Raw genomic sequence first — 20306 nt, 5'->3', positions numbered from 1 at the left:
TGACAGAATTACAATGTCATCGGCAAACCTCAAAGTTTTTGTTTCTTCTCCATGGATTTTAATACCTACTCCGAATTTTTCTTTTGTTTCCTTTATTGCTTGCTCAATATACAGATTGAATAATATTGGGGAGAGGCTACAACCCTGTCTCACTCCCTTCCCGACCACTTCTTCCCTTTCATGCCCCTCGACTCTTGTAACTGCCATCTGGTTTCTGTACAAATTGTAAATAGCCTTTCGCTCCCTGTATTTTACCCCTGCCACCTTCAGAATTTGAAAGAGAGTATTCCAGTCAACATTGTCAAAAGCTTTCTCTAAGTCTACAAATGCTAGAAATGTAGGATTGCCTTTCCTTAATATATCTTCCAAGATAAGTCGTAGGGTCAGTATTGCCTTATGTGTTCCAATATTTTTACGGAATCCAATACCAGTTTTTCCATTCGTCTGTAAAGAATTCGCGTTAGTATTTTGCAGCTGGGGCTTATTAAACTGATTGTTCAGTAATTTTCACATCTGTCAACACCTGCTTTCTTTGGGATTGGAATTATTATATTCTTCTTGAAGTCTGAGGGCATTTTGCCTGTCTCAAACATTTTACTCACCAGATAGTAGAGTTTTGTCAGGACTGGCTCTCCCAAGGCTGTCAGTAGTTCTAATGGAATCTTGTCTACTCCCAGGGCCTTGTTTCGACTTAGGTCTTTCAGTGCTCTGTCAAACTCTTCACGCAGTACCATATCTCCCATTTCATCTACATCCTCTTCCATTTCCATAATATTGCCCTCAAGTACATCGCCCTTGTATAGACCCTCTGTATACTACTTCCACCTTTCTGCTTTCCCTTCATTGCTTAGAACTGGGTTTCCATCTGAGCTCTTGATGATCATATAAGTTTTTCTCTTTTCTCCAAAGGTCTCTCTAATTTTCCTGTAGGCAGTGAGATAAGCCTCTACATCCTTACATTTGTCCTCTAGCCATCCCTGCTTAGCCATTTTGCACTTCCTGTCGATCTCACTTTTGAGATGTTTGTATTCTTTTTTGCCTGCTTCATTTACTGCATTTTTATATTTTCTCCTTTCATCAATTAAATTCAATATTTCTTCTGTTACCCAAGGATTTCTACTAGCCCTTCTCTGTTTACCTGCTCGATCCTCTGCTGCCTTCACTACTTCATCCCTCAAAGCTACCCATTCTTCTTCTACTGTATTTCTTTCCCCCATTCTTGTCAATTGTTCCCTTATGCTCTCCCTGAAACACTGTACAACCTCTGCTTTAGTCAGTTTATACAGGTCCCACTTCCTTAAATTCTCACCTTTCTGCAGTTTCTTCAGTTTTAATCTACAGTTCATAACCAATAGATTGTGGTCAGAGTCCACATCTGCCCCTGGAAATGTCTTACAATTTAAAACCTGGTTCCTAAATCTCTGTCTTACCATTATATAATCTATCTGACACCTTCCAGTATCTCCAGGCTTCTTCCATGTATACAACCTTCTTTTATGATTCTTGAACCAAGTCTTAGCTATGATTAAGCTATGCTCTTTGCAAAATTCTACCAGGCGGCTTCCTCTTTGATTTCTTACCCCCAATCCATATTCACTTACTACGTTTCCTTCTCTTCCTTTTCCTACTATCGAATTCCAGTCACCCATGACTATTAAATTTTCGTCTCCCTTCACTATCTGAATAATTTCTTTATCTCATCATGCATTTCTTCAATTTCTTCATCATCTGCAGAGCTAGTTGGCATATAAACTTGTACTACTGTAGTAAGCATGGGCTTCGTGTCTATCTTGGCCACAATAAGGCATTCGCTATGCTGTTTGTAGTAGCTTACCCACACTCCTTTTTTTTATTCATTATTAAACCTACTCCTGCATTACCCCTATTTGATTTTGTATTTATAACCCTGTATTCACCTGACCAAAAGTCTTGTTCCTCCTGCCACCGAACTTTGCTAATTCCCACTATATCTGACTTAAACCTATCCATTTCCCTTTTTAAATTTTCTAACCTACCTGCCCGATTAAGGGATCTTACATTCCACACTCCAATCCGTAGAATGCCAGTTTTCTTTCTCTTGATAACAACGTCCTCTTGAGCAGTCCCCGCCCGCAGATCCGAATGGGGGACTATTTTACCTCCGGAATATTTTACCCAAGGGGATGCCATCATCGTTTAACCATACAGTAAAGCTGCATGCCCTCGGGAAAAATTACGGCTGTAGTTTCCCTTTGCTTTCAGCTGTTCGCTGTACCTGCACCGCAAGGCGGTTTTGGTTAGCGTAACAAGGCCAGATCAGTCAATCATCCAGACTGTTGCCCCTGCAACTACTGAAAAGGCTGCTGCCCCTCTTCAGGAACCACACGTTTGTCTGGCCTCTCAACAGATACCCCTCTGTTGTGGTTGCACCTACGGTACGGCTATCTGTATCGCTGAGGCACGCAAGCCTCCCCACCAACGCAAGAACTATGGTTCATGGGGAGGGGGGGGGGGTTAGCTAAAGTAATAAGACTATAATAATGGATATGCACATGCCAGAAAGAAAATTTTGCAAATTTATAGTGAAATTGTAGAACCACTTAGAGAGTTGCAAAGTGCTTAAAAAAAGTGTTGCATCACCTACATATCGTGGAGTGAATATTGTTTAGGTTCTACTGAAGCATAGAATAAAGCAATAAGCCTTTAGAAATTAAAACAACTACTTTACTGTAAAATAAAAAAATACTAATAAATAAATATATTCATTCAAAATTACACTTCTTTGATATCAAAATCAGGTACTGGGTAACATTTAAAGTGCGTATTACATGTCGATCCGCCCTCGAACGGTACTGGTCTATCGAGACAGCCATCTAGCAATAGAACGGGTGAACTTATGAATATTAGCAGACACATTATTAGCGTGCCAGAATACAGAGCAGTTCTAAAGTGGCTTCAATCTGCATATGTGCAGTAGATAGCGATGACTTGTGCATGTGTAGAAGGGTGTACCACAGTGCTTTCTGTTTGTTGTTTGGTTATTGCTAGACGGCTAGTGCCTAATTTCAGATTTTCGTGTTGGGGATCTTCCACTTTTTTTCAGTAAGCAGTTTTCGTAAATGCAGAAAACAAACTGTTTTTTTCAGTAGACTCTTTTATACTAGCTGTTTGTGAAAGGATTTTTTCTGTTGATAGCTTCGTATTCTAGAAATGAAGTGTAGCGAAGAGGAGTTAAGTGTCTTAAATCAGGAATTCAGTGAGGAAAGGTGTATGTATGACCTGCTGTATCATAATAAGGTACATCGGAAATCATTTCTTTCTGTGTAGTCTGCATATAACATTATATGGTGATTTTCGATTTTATCGTAGTGCCTTCGTTTACGAAAGTTCGTGTTTGATTTGATTGCATCTCTTTCTTGATTTCAGCATGCCGTAAAAGAGAAACTGGCAGTGAAAGGGAGAAAGTCCTTGCAGTTTAGCCCAGTGCGACAGACAAGGACTGCAAAACTCTGAGTAGCACGTATATACAGTCCAAACTTGGAAAAATAACACAAGTACACTTTTAAGTATTGGTCCTTTAAAGTGTTGCAAATTGCAGTGCATATATCCACAACAACTTTTGAAATGGTGGGCTGTGCTATTCTGTGGCTAAAAGCCAAAGTCTTAAAATATCCCCCAGTCGCCAGAAAACAGAAAACAACGCAGCCTGTGTTGTAATATGGCATTTACCATTATTTTATTCTAGATAGGTATGATCACAAAATGTATAAACATATGATTTAATTCTGTCTTTCAAGAATGAGAGACAGCCTCCTCATGATACTGTCACTCTTGCTAATGCCATCTTCTATCGGAGACAGCAGCTTCTCGAAACAGGCCATGTCCATTCTCATGAAGCTCCGAAATTCATGCGGATCTTCGAGCCTCAGTTCTTTCACAAGCAGTGAATATAATCCCCTGCCTGTCTCCCATTTTTTCAGCCAGGATCAAACTCAACAATGTCTGGCTTTTTGTTTTTGTCGTCGTTCTGCCCTAATCCAAAGATTTATTGTCACTACCAGAGCAGTAGCTCCAAAAACAAGTGGGTCCTCCATGTGCAAAATGCTGTATAAATACTTATCCCTGTGTAACCAAGTGTCATAATATAAAACTAAATGTTGAATTTGTAATTCAGAACAGTAGTAACGTACATGAGAGAATAACAGTTACTTAATAAATAATGATAAACATTTTCTTATGAAATAAGAACCTTGAGTCACATAAATAATTCAAACCGATGATGTTCCAATATGTCACATGGTCCCCCTTGTGTTTCGTGTGTAGAACAAATGACTTTACAAGAGATCAGACAGTTCTGTTTGCGTTTCGCGCGTTATCACTGTCTACTGCGCATGCGTGCCAGGTATATCTCACGTGGATGGTGTAATAGGTCTACGTGAACCGACCTTGTAGTTACAGGTATGCATGCTTGTGGAGTTGTTGCATAGGTCTACGGTTTAAGCGCATCTTGTAATACGGGCTTAATATTGTGTTGCTCCGCTCTGTGCATTGGGATATGCCTGGTTTCTTTTGGGGATGCTGTCCTTAAAGTGGTCAAAATGTTGCTGCTCAAGCCAGACCCATTCTTCACTGTCAGCCATCCAGAGATCACCCAGTGTGTGAGGAATGTTCCTGTGGTGACCAACTGCAAGTTTCAGCTGGTCCAAAACGTGCTCAGTTGGGTTTGTGACAGCAGCTACTACATGCCATTCGTATTCAGTACATATTTACATTGGAGTAATATGCTCAATTTTTTGAAGATTTTAGTGAGGCAATCGATGAGTTGATGATTAGGGCATTGACAAAACTGTCAACAGAAACAAAAGAAGAAGAAAATGAATTACACACTTCTCCCAGTCCCCTTCTTTTATCTCATATCAGCATTTCATTTGCTTTAAGTTTATTTTAATTTTATTTTCATTGGGTTTCCTTCATACTCCTAGACAACACACACATATTACTCAATTCGTACCACCCAATAACAATTGCATGTTGACATTGGTGCTAGGAATTTACTCTCTCACACAAACTTAGCTGCTGGCATCTATATGTTAATAGTGTATATTAGTCAGTTTTTACTCATTTAGTGACTTCTGTTCCATAGTCTTCCTTTGTTTTGCATGTCATGCACTCATCCTAATCTTTGTCCGACAAATATATTTTTTCAGTATAATTTTCATTTGGATTTTTTAGAACACATTATCAGTCAGTCTTAGTCTTCATGTCTGGCGTGCAGGAAACATCATGTTTGATTTCCTCTCCCAGTTTGAGAATTTTCTCTCTCTCTCTGTCTATAATGACCTTAACATAAAAAGGGACATTAAACCATAATCTTCCTTCCTTTCGCCCTCATTTGTAGTTAATCAACAACTTTTTATTAGTATTAATTGTACTAGTACTGATGTAACAACCTTTCCTTCATTTCAGCAACTGAACATGTACCATTTCTTGTTAACCATTGCTCTGTCTTCTCTCTCTCTTTTTTGTCATTTCTGGACCATATAGGGATCAGCTTCTTTTCTTTTGATCTTTTACTTTGTCCAGTATTCATCCATTCTTACACTTACTGACCTTATTTTCTCCTCTTGATTTGATTTTTTTGTTTGAAAGCAGCCATGCTGTCTGTTTCCCGTACTCCCATTTCTTCTTTCAAATGAATTGTACCTCGCAGATACGTTGGTTTCCTTGCTCATATTCATCATTGTTCATTAACACCGTTGGTTTTTATTCCAGATAATTCTCTTAATTGTGCAATTGTAAGCTGTTCCTCTAACATGTGTTATGGCCCCACAGCACTTTGCATTAAAGTTCCATTCATTTGGGGCCCCTTTCCCAGGCCTTCCATTTTCTTCTTTCTTATTGCCTTCCTTATCATTTAGTTTTATTTATTTTATTGTCATTTACTTGCTGCCTCCCATTTCCCCCCTTTTTTTGCATGTTACCTCAATTCATGCTTTTCTTGCTTTCCCCTTTTCTTGCTTTCCCCTTTTCTTGCTTTCCCCTTTTCTTGCTTTCCCCTTTTCTTGCTTTCCCCTTTTCTTGCTTCCCCCTTTTCTTGTGTTCAATAGGGTTCCTACCTTTTGTAGCCCAGACTGTCACTTGTCAGTTTTTCTGTAGCCTCAGTAATAAGCACACTTGTCAGGTGTTTATCATTTACTGTGGGCTGCCTGTGTGTTGACTGGGTCATCTGTCATGTAGCTCCTCATTTAATCATTTTCATTCTACACTTCAGTCTGCATGTTTACTTCATAGACATTTGACATTTGAAAATGTCTCTGGAAGCATATAGTTTCATTTGATTGAAAGATCGATCCCCCGTTTTGTTCAATGCTGAGGTGTTTTTCGAATACAGTTGGAGAGCCTCTACAATACTGTATGAGTTTACAGGGAATACAAAGCGGCCTGAGGTGTGAATGGGAAATTGGGTTGAGGAAAGAGGCATATTAGGGAAGTCTGTGCAGTTGTGTAAAGCCACTGTAACAGGTTGGCATAGTCATTAGCACATCTGCCTAGTTAGCGGGATACCCAGGTTTAAATCCCTGTCTTGATACAAATTTTCATTTGTTGCTTCAGTCTGTGTATATACATTGTAGATACTTCAGACTTGAAAAAGTCTCAGAAACACTATAGTTTCATTTGATTAATAATGTAGCTCTTAAAGGGAAGGGGGGAAGAGCTTGCATTGACATAACTTGTGTCATCACTCGTTTAATGATTTGAGTCTTGCAGAGGAGAGATGAGTAAATAAGACCTGATTTCTCAGAGTGTGAAATACAGTTTTACAGGTCATTCATTCCTTTTGAAGTAATGACTAATTTCTTGTGATCTTTTAAGCCATTTGGTAGAGTTGATGATCAAATTTTGAAGTTTGCAAACAAGCTGATGTTATCTTGCCCCAAGAAGGTGTAGACAGCTTCTATAGACAGCTTCTCTGTCTCTCTTCTTGATGTATGTTGAGTTCAGATCTCAGTTGCTTGCTTTGTGGGCTGAGCCAAACGATGAAGTAGACAGGTCACATGGCGTATTGTTTCCTAGTTCTGACCATGGTGTTCCACTAGGAGCTCTTTCTCAAGGTGTTCCCAGATCTAATGATGTAGTTGAGACTCTGTCTCCATTGATTAAAGTATAGACAGGTGTTTGTAACTCTGGCTTGCAAAGAACTTGTTTGTCTGGACTCAAGAGTTCTGTTATCTCATACTATAATATACTAGTACATTTTATTATTATCTATTTTATTTGTATTATAATAGACATTCAGAGATAAAATAAAATACTAAAGTGAATATTGACAATCTTTCACTTGCAGCTGAATTTATTTCTGCATTCTAAATTAAATATTTTTGTTTACAGCAATGGAAAAATAATAGGTGTCACGGAGCCCAGGCGTGTTGCAGCTATTTCAATGTCAGTTCGTGTTGCTGAGGAAATGAATTTAACATCTAAAGAAGTTTCTTATCTCATAAGGTTTGAGGGGAACACTACCAAAGACACAAAAATAAAGTTCATGACTGACGGAGTTCTCCTGAAAGAAATACAAAGTGTATGTAATTTTTAGTGTGCAAGTCTCAAATATGAAATTATTCCAACAATTGATTGTTCATAATATTCAGTGTCCAGAAGATTTTCAAGCTTTAGCACAGCAACATCTTTTGTACAACATTTGGGACACCTTCTGAATTCCATCCGCATTAAACATTCTCAGCTAAGCAAAGTTCTTCATAATTTGACCTTTAATTGCCAAGCTATTTGTGTTCAATTCTTAAAAGAAAAATGCTCATAACGGGGTGACATAAATTCTGGGAACAATAACATCCACTATCTAAAAAGGGCTTCCGGTGACCCTCCCCCCCCCCCCCCCCCCCCCAAGAGTCTCAGATCAGAATCTGTAAAGCAATCTCTTCTGCTTCCAAGAAAGTCTTCTTCATGGTTACAGTAATGGAAAGGCCATTATAAAAGGTGTTTAGGGTGACATATAAGAAATGTGACGCTGAAACTTCCTGGCAGATTAAAACTGTGTGCCGGACCGAGACTTGAACTCGGGACCTTTGTCTTTTGTGGGCAGGAAGTAAATCTGTGAGGATGGGGCATGAGTTGTGCTTGGGTAGCTCAGATGGTAGAGCACTTGTCCGCGAAAGGCAAAGGTCCTGAGTTCGAGTCTCGGTCCAGCACACAGTTTTAATCTGCCAGGAAGTTTCATATCAGCGCACACTCCTCTGCAGAGTGAAAATCTAATTCTGGAAACATCCCCAAGGCTGTGGCTAAGTCATGTCTCCGCAATATCCTTTCTTACAGGACTGCTAGTTCTGCAAGGTTCGCAGGAGAGCTTCTGTGAAATATGGAAAGTAGGAGACGAGGTACTGGCGGAAGTAAATCTGTGAAGACGGGGCATGAGTCGTGCTTGCATAACTCAGATGGTAGAGCACTTGCCCGCGAAAGACAAAGGTCCCAGGAAGTTTCATATCAGCACACACTCCACTGCAGAGTGAAAATCTCATTCTGGAAATGTGACACTGTTAGTAAAAACACCTACCAACCAACACACTACACAAATTGAAAATGCTAAAGTCTTGTGAGAGTTCCAGTTTCATGAAATGCACAGCCATACCAAGTTTGTTGTATTGTGCACAATCTGTTGTGCATTGATGTCATGGAACTAAGAGATCGATGGAAAGGGAAAGGCATCACTGATGTGAGGAGTATAAGAAAGAAGGTCAATAGCAGTATCAAGAAAATACTGTATTTATATTGATATACAGGGTGTTACAAAAAGGTACGGCCAATCTTTCAGGAAACATTCCTTACACACAAATAAAGAAAAGATGTTATAAGGACATGTTTCCGGAAACGCTTAATTTCCATGTTAGAGCTCATTTTAGTTTCGTCAGTATGTACTGTACTTCCTCGATTCACCGCCATGATTTCATACGGGATACTCTACCTGTGCTGCTAGAACATGTGCCTTTACAAGTACGACACAACATGTGGTTCATGCACGATGGAGCTCCTTCACATTTCAGTCGAAGTGTTCGTACGCTTCTCAACAACAGATTCGGTGACCGATGGATTGGTAGAGGCGGACCAATTCCGTGGCCTCCACGCTCTCCTGACCTCAACTCTCTTGACTTTCATTTATGGGGGCATTTGAAAGCTCTTGTCTACGCAGCCCCGGTACCAAATGTAGAGACTCTTCGTGCTCGTATTGTGGACGACTGTGATACAATACGCCATTCTCCAGGGCTGCATCAGCGCATCAGGGATTCCATGCGACGGAGGGTGGATGCATGTATCCTCGCTAACGGAGGACATTTTGAACGTTTCCTGTAACAAAGTGTTTGAAGTCACGCTGGTACGTTCTGTTGCTGTGTGTTTCCATTTGATGATTAATGTGATTTGAAGAGAAGTAATAAAATGATCTCTAACATGGAAAGTAAGCATTTCCGGACACATGTCGACGTAACATATTTTCTTTCTTTGTGTGTGAGAAATGTTTCCTGAAAGTTTGGCCTTACCTTTTTGTAACACCCTGTATAATTGATAGACTATTTCTGAATATCTTGTTGTACTATCCACCTTAAGCTGTGGCCTTATATCACAAATCAAATGCAGTAATTGTGCAAGGTGATGCAGTGGTAACACAAAAGACTAATATTCGAGAGGATTGTGATTCAGGTTCATATCTGGCCACCCGGATTGAAGTTTACTTTGGTTTCTCTAAACCACTTAAAACAAGTCCTGTGCCAGTTGCTTTGAAAGGACAACACCAATATCATTCCAGAACCTGAGCTTGTACTTTGTCCTTAATGATTTTGTAAGTGATGAAATGTTAAACCCTAATGTTCCTTTAAAGGAATTATGAAACATGGTTTTCGAAAATATCTTCACAAAACAAGATGTAAATATTTCAGAATTTCAGCCAATAACAGCTACCAACATGAATAATTTGTAAGTAGACACACTCATTGTAGTGAAGCAACTGTGGTCACTTAATAAAGGCAATTCTTCTGATCCAGATTGTATACCAAATACATTTCTTTCGAAATACACTGATGAAATATCTCCATATTTAGCATGCATATACAGTCACTTGCCTGACAAAAGATCCGTACCTAAAGACTGGAAAGTTGCAGAGGTCACACCAACAAACAAGAAAGGAAATAGAAGTAATCTGCTGAATTACAGGTCCATATCTTTGACATCTGTTTCTAATAGGTTTTTGAAACGTGTACCATGTTCCAGCATTGTGAAGTACATTGAAGAAAACAATGTATTGACTCATTACCAGAATGGATTTGTAAAATATTGTCCTTGTGTAACACAACTGGCTCTTTATTCACACAAAGTGATATCAGTAGGAGACCTCATGTTGATTCCTATTTTCTAGATTTCTGGAAGGCTTTTGACACAGTTCCTCACAAACAACTTCTAATAAAATTGTGTGTCTATGAAGTATCATCACAGTTGTGCAACATGATTTCCTGTCAGAATGATCATAGTTCATAGCAACTCAGGGGAAATCTTCAAGTGAAACACAAGAGCTGTCTGGTGTTCCTCAATGAAGTACTATAGTCCCTCTACTGTTCATAATCGATATAAACAATTTAGGAGTCAGTTTGGGCAGCCCTTGTAGTTTTCTTTCAGATTATGTCTTCATTTACCATCTAGTAAAGCTGTCAAAAAATCACAACAAATTGCGAATGGTTTAGGCAAGGTATCCATATACTGCAAAAAGTGTGAATTGACCCTAAACAATAAAAGCTGTAAGGTTGTCCATATGCTTACTAAAACCTCCACTCGGTTTCGTTTATGCCTTCAGTCATCCAAATTTAAATGTTATCGATTCAACTAAATACATAGCAATTACACTTACAAAAAAACTTAAATTCATTTCGCAATTGCAAATATGGACAACTGTCAACTGTGTAATGGAACGATGACAATGAAAATTTTTGCTGGACCAGTACTTGGACCCAGATTTCCCACTCATCACCGACAGTTGCCTTACCATTAGGCTACCTGAGCAAGACTCATAGCCGGACCCAAACTTCCATTTGTTGTCTACCACATGTCTAGAACCTGTACTCGTACACCCGTTATGTATATTCCCATACATGCAAGACATTTCACTTGAAAAGTCACCGGCCCAGTATCGGTGGATAAATACGATTTTGCAGTGTCTTTGTTATTCTGAAGTACAGTGCAACATACATTTGGACATCCGCACAGGCGAGACATTTTACGTGAAAATATCTTGCCAGGATAAGTACTATTGTGCAGTGCTTGTCTTATTCCAAATTGTGATGCAAAGTTCCTTTGGACATGTATGTAAGCATCACCCACGATAACTGCTTTATCGTAATTATTTGTTTGCAAAACGGTACAGGCAGTGGTGGGACAAGATAACAAATCATGGTGGCTTTTAAAGGTAAATTGTAGGAGTATAAATTGTTAGAGCAAGTCTATTGAGATTGCCAGGATGTTAGGTGTACTGAGAAAATCAGGGTAGCAGGGAATAACACCATACATGACTTGTACAAAAAAATCATTGTTAACTAAGATGTATTCTGGAATATTGTGTGTCTCCACATTTTTTATAACATGCACAAAAATGTCTGAAAAGTTAAACAGTTTATTGTTAAGGTTTGACACATAGTGAATTTCTTTGTTATGTGTCTTATTATTTTAGGTAAGTCTGATTTTAAATTAAGCCCAAAATTGTAGACCTGCTTGTAAATATCCACTTAAAAGACAAAAGAAAAGAAAAATTTTAATGTGTTATTGTTTCCTTTGTTTTTTCTTGAGTGTCACTATAGATAGTTAATATGGGTATTAAAAACCTATGTATAACCTAACTAATTTTTCCTGTCGGTTTAGGATTTCCTGCTAACAAAATACTCTGTAATCATTCTGGATGAAGCCCATGAACGCAGTGTGTACACTGATATACTGATTGGCCTTTTGTCTCGAATTGTGCCTTTGAGGAACAAAAGAGGCAATTCTCTGAAATTGATAATCATGTCAGCAACATTACGTCTCGAGGACTTCACAGAAAATTCTCGTCTATTTAAAGTTCCTCCTCCAGTTATAAAGGTGAGTTCCTCATTACAACTCTGAAAACCCATGGTACATGTTATAGGCTAGATGGCAGTCTATAGACACACTGACATAACTATGTTAACTTGAACATGTTAGAACTAATGGTAACTAGCCAAATTGTTTGTATTATTTTTCTAATTATTACAAATATGCCTTACTGAGATTAAGCCAGAGTGCTTGATAGCCCATTTCTTAGACTTATTCAGTTTTATAAAAAGAGCAAGAGCTAATTTACATGCTTTTACATTACTTGAATACCAGAGAAATACAGTTTTATTTCTGTGGAAGTTCTGAAATGTGGCTGTTGAGAAGAATGCTTAATGTGAAGCGGACTGGCCGACTTAGTAATGAAGAAAATAGCAGAAGAAAGAAGATTATTGGACATGATCAGAAAGAGGAAAAAGTCTTGGCTGGGAAATATACTGCGTGGGAATTAGTGTTATCACAATTATGATGCTCTGTATAGCTAGAAAGACAAAAGACAGAAAAAGTAAAACCTTTTCTGTATCTGAGAAGTTTAACCAGATGGAAATGGAAGCTGTACAGAACAAAGAGAGCTTTCAAAAAGTTGAAGCAGTTACTAACATCTAGAATAATTTCAGTGGAATGGAGAAAAAATTTTACTAAATGATATGTATGTATTGTGGTGGTATACAGCAGTGAATCACGGACAGTTAAAAAGGAAGAAGAAAGAGATTTAGAAAGTTCTGAAACATGGCCATTGAGAAGAATACTTAAGGTGAAATGGACTGACAGACTTCGTAATGAAGAAAATAGTGGAAGAAATAAAATTATTGGATGTGGTCAGAAAGAGGAAAAAATATTGAGTGGGTCACATACTGCATAGAAATTGTCTGCAACAAAGAATTATAGAGGAAAAGTGGAAGCAGTGGAAGAAATAGGTAGGAAAAGAATTGGAATTATGGATTACATTAGAAGAGGATGAAAATAAAGCGATGAAAGAAGATACCCAGAATTGTACATGATTGAGAGCTCCAGTTGTGAAACCTAAAGAAGAAGAATAAGTGATGTTTGTATTGTCAACAAAGGAAAAGAAACCTATAGATCAGAAGATAAGCAAGAACAAAAATAAGTGCGCTGTTTGTAGGCAAAATCTATAAACTTAATGTGGATTACAAAAGGACCTAATGTAATAGATAGAACCCAACAATCCTTGAAATTATAATAATATGGTGTTTGAAACTTTATGCTCCATTTAGGGTAAAGCATTAAATAAACAAAAAAATCTAAGTAGTAACTGTTAATCAGAAGAAGCAAATAGAAAATTCAGACTGCTACATGTATTGGGCATGAATTTATGCCTGAGAGATGAAAGCCAACTCCATTGCTGTTTTGTGTTTTTTAACAATTTATTATCATTGTTAGACTTTTGTGTGGTGAAGTTTGCTAGTGACAGTCATATTTATAGGAAAACTCTAATTATGACAAGTTGACACTACAGCAATTTTTCAGTGCCCTGCTCAGACCTTCTAGAAAATACAATGAAAATTAGTGGAAGAAAAAGAAAATTTGCTTAGTTCAGAAGGAAACTGCATATAGTAGTGTGTGTGCTCTATTGGTGGTGAAAATATTCCCTCCAATATTATTATCTTTGATATTTTTCCTTCTTTTCTTTACATTTGAATTGTTTGGTAAGTTGAACATTGTATGATATCATTAGATAACATTTCAATTGGAACTAAAACAATAAATTTAAAAAATCTTCCAGAAGCTTCTCATAAAGTAGGAAATAATGGTAGGTTGCAGTGCTTGACATTATTGATGAGTTGTACTCGGGTAACTGACTGATACGGAAGCTGACAAAGATTCAGATTTCATAACAGCCGTGCACATAAGAAATCCTTGATTGTTGAATAGAAGTAAATTATGACCCTTAAGCTTTCTTTTATTTTTTCCTTTTATTAGCAGCATGTTGCAGGTTAATCCATATAAATAACAGAAATGGTAATTTCACACTGTACAACTCAACATACAAGAACTGTAAAACTATATCTTTTAGACTGTTAATTATATTAAAATTCAAGCAATGATGTTCATAAGACAAGACTGTTTAATAATTACATATCAAGCTTTCAATGGGAATAATTACAGCAATTCGTAAATAATGGAAGGAGAAAATGTAACTCATTGTATGGTTGAGATACTGAGTTGACTACAGGCAACAACACAGAACATTGCCAGCTTACAGACACATGCTTCTTCAGAGTTAATATATCAATTAAAGTGGAGCAGTGGTTAGAACATTTGGCTGACATTCAGGACAATTACGGTTCAAAGCTGCTTCTGGCCATCCATATTTAGGTTTTCTGTGAGTTTTCTAAATTGCCTAAGACAAATGCCAGGATGGTTCCTGTGGAAGGACATAGCCAGTTTCCTTCTCCATTCTTCCTTATTTCAATTTTGTGCTCCACCCATAAGGACTAGTTGTCAGAGGTATATTAAACTTCTCAATCTTCCTTCCTTCTATTTGAGCTAATAGAATGCATGTACAAACCTGCATGGCTAAATTGTCCCAGTTGACTACATTTCACTGTCGCTTAGTTCATTTGTGTGACCGAGTGGGGTGGCGCAGTAGTTAGAATACTGGGCTCACATTGGGAAGGATAGTGATGCAAATCACACCTGGCCATCCAGATGCAGGGTTTCCGTGATTTCCACGAATCGCTCCATTCAAATGCCGGGATGGTTCCTTTGAAAGAGCACAGCCAATTCTCTTGCCAGTCTTTGAGAAAATCCAAGCATATGCTCAGTCTCTAATGACCTTGATGTCTAAGGGACATTAAACCCTACTCTTTCTTCGCTTCTTCCTTGTTCAGTTGGAGTAAGGATTGTGTTGTATGGACTGGGCAAGGGGAGAAAGAGGCAGGGATTATTGGTAAAGGGTGGCTGATGGCCAAGAGGGAAAAGCAGCAGACATGCAGGGTAGCAGTGTGACTCTGGTGAGCTCATTCTGGCTGCAGGCAGCTCACGATAACATTCTCTATTGGCTCTGAAGAAGGGGCCAGCAGAAAGCTAACATCATCATTGGTCTTGCTTGTGCACGTACCAATGACTCAGCACCTCAGTTGCGCAGAGAATTGCCACCTTTCCATTATATATATTTCAGCAGGGGCATCTCGCTACCATATTTATGGCTACTTTTAAGCTTTTCATTTATTTTGTGGTAACCAGTTTCAGTCAGTATTTGACCATCTTCAGACCTCGTACCATGATGGTAGGCAGTGACAGTGAACAGAGCAGGTGTTATGACTCTATGAACATCAGACAGTTGACATTTGTGGAGCCATAACATCTGCTCCGTTCACCACCTATCATCGTGGTACGTGATCTGAAGATGGTCAAAAACTCACCAAAACCTGTTGCCATAAAATAAATGTTTTTTTATGGTCAAGACTCTTTGTGTTTATTTTTAAAATACTTTTGCCAGACCTCTGTTTCTACGAGAAATGTTCTCAAAAAGTACAGTTTTAAGCTTGTTCTACTTATTATTTACCTGTCTGGGACATAGTTATCTAGGTCTGCCATGATTTGGAACATGTTGTGGCAGTGGTCAGTTCTAAATTGAGCAATGGGACACTAAAATGTGTCATTCTGTCTCTCATTGCATCCATAATAGATTTTGCCTTCTTCTAGGATATCCCACTTTGTTTTGAAAGGGACAGTCTGCTTTCAATGTTTGTACACTCTGGATATTGACAAATTTACAGTTTCTTACTTCAAATTCTGTTTTCTGAAATGCCAGTGAGATGGTGGAGAATAATAAGACAGCAGGTGGCTATATGAGACTAAAATGTTTATCCTCTTTATATTTACAGCAATCTCACAACTTGATGTCAAATAGGTCTGTGCCTGAAAGGGAATATAATTTAGTTTCATGTATCAGCATTGGTTTCAGGCATCTTATGGTCAGTTTACATGTTTTATTCAGAACAAGACTGATCATCCTGCCATGAACTCATGTGATTTATGTTGTATGAAACAGATGAAATTTTTCAGCTCAATAGAACTGTGCTGTGGCCATTGTCCTTGATGTTTGTGGTTGTACATCCAACCCCAGTTGTATTAATTTTTCAAACTGGTTTTACAAAAGGATAACTTCGCTTTAATGACAAGTAAATGGTTTTGATATGTTGCTGAGTAATCCAAGGTCATTATGAAATAATTTAATAAGTCATTATGCTTTAGATTTTTCCAGTGCATTTAAGTTGCATTTTCTCTAATTCTTTACTGTATTTCAAACAAAAAGCAATTGTGTAAATTTTCAGTGTATTTCATTTTAGGTGGTTATCTTCATAATTGCTTAGATTCGCAGATACTATAACGTCACTATGCACAAATCTTTTAATATTTGGTGCATGGGTGTCTACAGGGTGGAGCAAGAGGGAAGAATGTGTTGTGAAGAAAGCCTTAGTCCAAGTCGCCATGCTCAGGTCTGTGAGTTGCCACTGAACTTCAGACAGCAGCCGCTCAAAATGCATCATGCGCATAAAACAATATCTGCAGCGGGCATCTGTGCACTATAGCATTGCTTGCCTACTTATGTATAACAAGCAAGAATGTCTTTTGCAAATGCACAAAGAACTGTCATCAAAGAAGAATGTAGCTCATTTCGATGTTTTGTGCGAAGATAGGAGCAGCTCTCCAACTAGGCTTCTTCATAAGCCCATAATTATTTTAGATTTGACAAACTTTAAGAAAGAATGCACACAAAATTAAACTCTAATTTAGTACTTCTCCTAAAAAAAATAATTATGTAAGCATTTTGATGTAATATAGTATAAACAACCACTTCAAAGCAAGAATCCCTTGGCTGTTGTTTTCCCCAGCCTTGTCATTACGATTTGCCTTCTCAATAAGTATATTGTATACATTGTAGAGCTGCACACTACCCTTAAGACAACAGAACAGTTGAGGCATAACTGAGCCAACAGCTTCTCATTTGTTTTGATTCCCTTAGTGTTCTGCAAGCATTGCAGCAAATATACCCAGCAAAGAAATGAGTCATGCAACACAGAGCATACATATCCCTCTTCAGACTCAGGGAAAGGATGTATCTTCTCCAGTATACAGCTCCTGGGTCTGCCAACAGATCTTTTTCTGTGTATCCAAGATTTCCTTGAGCCAGCTACTTGACATTGTGAGGTGGTGGCTTTTTGTTACTGTTGGTAAGTAGCAACACCTCATTTGAATGTCACACATGAGTGATCGAATTGCTGCCAGACAAGTGATGTTAGCATCTCCATGTTTCGAGCCCATTACTGGGAACTGAGCTGTGGCCTGATGTCCATGTGCAAGGTAAACTAGTGCTGCCACCAAGTGTTGCTGTGGCTGAGAGCCAAACCAAAATTGATGCTAGTTCAGTTCTCCATTATGTTGCAGTTAACTGTTATCAAAAATTCTTAATTTTTACTATATTGGGGCAAGCGAAGAGTTCAAAGCTATGCTTAATTAGAAACTTGAGTTGGTATTTGATTATCAACCATGCTAATATGTATGACCTCCTTTATCACATAGTCCCAGAAAGACAAAACTGAGAATATCAACTTTGTCTTTCCACACACTTTGTGGTGTCCTGCACTGAGAACATGCTCTGCTATTGCAGTTTTATGTAGATGACCTACGGTTGTATGATGATGGTGTTTATCTCAATGGTCTTGCACAGTATGACAAATTTTGCGAATGTAAGCTACTTGCGTGGTGCCAAAGCACACGGGAATCTGTGGAAGTTAGGAGTCAGACCAATCAGCCAAGGAGGCCTACAGTGAAAACAACTGCCATTCCCTGTGGGCTCCCATATAATTTTTTTTAAATAGCCAGAGAGACATGCAACACGAGAGGTCAGGAGTGCCAGACAGTGGAGGAACAGTAAGCATCAGATGGTGAAACCAACTATCAGGCCATAGTGTACCTCATACCGGTAACTGTGATGAGATGAAGCAACTCTAATCTACCTCAGAGTAGGACACTGTTGAACTTCATACACCAACAGGAGGACCTTCCAGTCTGCAATGCCTGTGGTGTGTGAACCACTATTTGTCACAGTTTAACATTTGGTGAGAGGGTAGAAGGCCATTTAAGTGAGAACCTGCCTTCTATTTTAGCTGATGGTAAGACGAGTGTTATAAAATTTTTGAAATTTTATATAGTGCATCAACTCCAGTCCAAGCTTTTAGCCTTGAGGTTTTAGTGTGTTGCACAATGATAAGCTCATTTATGTGTTGCATTATTTTATATCTTTCCATTAAATTTGTTGGAGGGGGAGGGGAGGGGGCACAGCCATGGGTGAGTGTACGCATTTATCCCTCTTCCCTTCAAAGTTTGTGCACACTATTTTTTCATACAAAGATGTATCCTATGTACACCTATGTGTACCACTGGGCTTTTAAGTCTCAGACACTACATATGTCTCCTTTCCGATCCATGACCTGTTGAGATAATTATTCAGTGTGGGAGAAGATCCTGTCTGTTACTAGGAATAGGAAATTCATAAGCTGAAAATTACCGAGCAAATTCATAAACTGAAAATTACCAAGAATATTCACACATTATAAGCAAATAAAGGATCATAGTAAAATAGTCTCGGAGCTTTGTGGCTTCTTTTGCCACAGCCCTGAGGAAACTGTTAGCTGAAGTTAACCCAGCAATAGACACAAATGAACGAGTCTTGCACAAATACCTTTAACTTCAAATCCATTTACAATGCAATACCTGTTACTGTGTTTGTGTCTACTTTCAAATTAATGGTAAGCGCTGTAGTTTGGCAGTGAGATATAACCTGAATACAGCACTGAAGTACCCTCTTCTACAAGAATGTATGTAAGATGGAATACCCAGGGGAAAAAGGGGGAAAATGCAAAGGCAAACATAATCCAGATGTAAAGAAAAACAAAATATTCTGCCTGTATTGGAAACTCCTGTATCAGATTAACTAGAAACAGAGTAATCACTAGTGACAGTCAAGTTCAACAGTATTGTGAATGTAAAATACACATGTTTCCTTTTACAATTCATTATTTATGGTATTACTTCTAGTAATTAGTCTCTGCAGTGTTGCCACATTATGTACTTCATAAGAGGCTCTTGTGAATTTCTTCATTTCAATGACTGCTTCACAGCCTGTGCCATCTTGATCCTTCCTACCAACACCAGCTTTTCTGAATTGTGCAGCCGAGAACTGTATCAGCAATTAATCCTACTTTCTCCTAACCCCCCTAGCCTCAACTTTTATTAGTCACTTTCCTTCACCCACCTATCCTTTTCCCTGTTCCCAATTCAACACTACAAGCCTTCTATTCCACCAACATACCCACAGCTTTTTACTTCTCTTCTCTTCTTTTCTGCTCCCTTCCCCTCTGTCTAACCTCCAGATTTCACCTAGCTGCCCTACCTTCTCCTCACCTCATCCCTATATGCTCTCACACATTCCTATATGCTCCCACATGCAGCACTTTACTATCCCGCACCCCTACCCTGTTATCCCTCCCTCTTCCTGCCCCAGCCTTCTCCTCACTATCCGCGCCACCCAAATTGCTTCTCCCATGATGCACTGTTGCTCGCAGTCAGCCTCAGCAACCAGAGACAATGGTTTGTGTGTGTGTGTGTGTGTGTGTGTGTGTGTGTGTGTGCGCGCGCATGAGAGAATGAATTTGTGTATATGTTGTTTAATTCAGAAGAAAACCTTTGACTGAAAGCGTACTTGTTTAGCTGTCTTTTAGTTGGTCTGTCTGTGACTCATCATCATCTCCACAGGATGGTGAGTGGCAGTCTATCCGTTTTCATAATATTGTCATTATTCCAAAACTTTTTTAACTGCATAGAATTGTCAGAGCACAGTACATGCCACGCAAACATTATCAGTGCTGTATATTTTATGACTGATGTTTCGGTCTTTCTTTTCTCAGGTAGATTCCCGCCAGTTTCCTGTAACTGTCCATTTTAATAAACGAACATGGCCTGATTATGTGAGAGAAGCTTACAAGAAGGCATGTAAGATCCACACACAACTTCCAGAAGGTGGAATACTTGTTTTTGTGACAGGTTGGTTATTAAGTGTTGTTATTACAGATAAACAAAACTGTCCATCACCTTTCACCCTCATTCCTGACATTTTTTTATAGAATAAATGTGACCAAGTGAGCAAACAAAAATTATATCCATTTGGGGCAACACTATCT

The 20306-nt window shown here is 38.6% G+C and overlaps 1 protein-coding gene across 2 annotated transcripts in view; it reads left to right on the top strand.

Annotated features, from left to right (window-relative positions):
• LOC126203755 (probable ATP-dependent RNA helicase kurz) overlaps positions 1–20306 on the top strand; it is a 134753-nt gene that overhangs the window by 41641 nt on the left and 72806 nt on the right. For both annotated transcript variants that reach the window (XM_049938125.1, XM_049938124.1), the window contains 3 exons: positions 7369–7558; positions 11890–12105; positions 20034–20169. In XM_049938125.1, the coding sequence (XP_049794082.1) occupies positions 7369–7558; positions 11890–12105; positions 20034–20169 (542 nt within the window). The remainder of the gene's footprint in view (positions 1–7368; positions 7559–11889; positions 12106–20033; positions 20170–20306) is intronic.

This window comes from Schistocerca nitens, chromosome 9, assembly GCF_023898315.1.
Source record: "Schistocerca nitens isolate TAMUIC-IGC-003100 chromosome 9, iqSchNite1.1, whole genome shotgun sequence".
Lineage (NCBI taxonomy): Eukaryota > Metazoa > Arthropoda > Insecta > Orthoptera > Acrididae > Schistocerca > Schistocerca nitens.
Note: the sequence above shows the minus strand (reverse complement) of the source record. Positions and strands in the feature narration are given on the sequence as shown.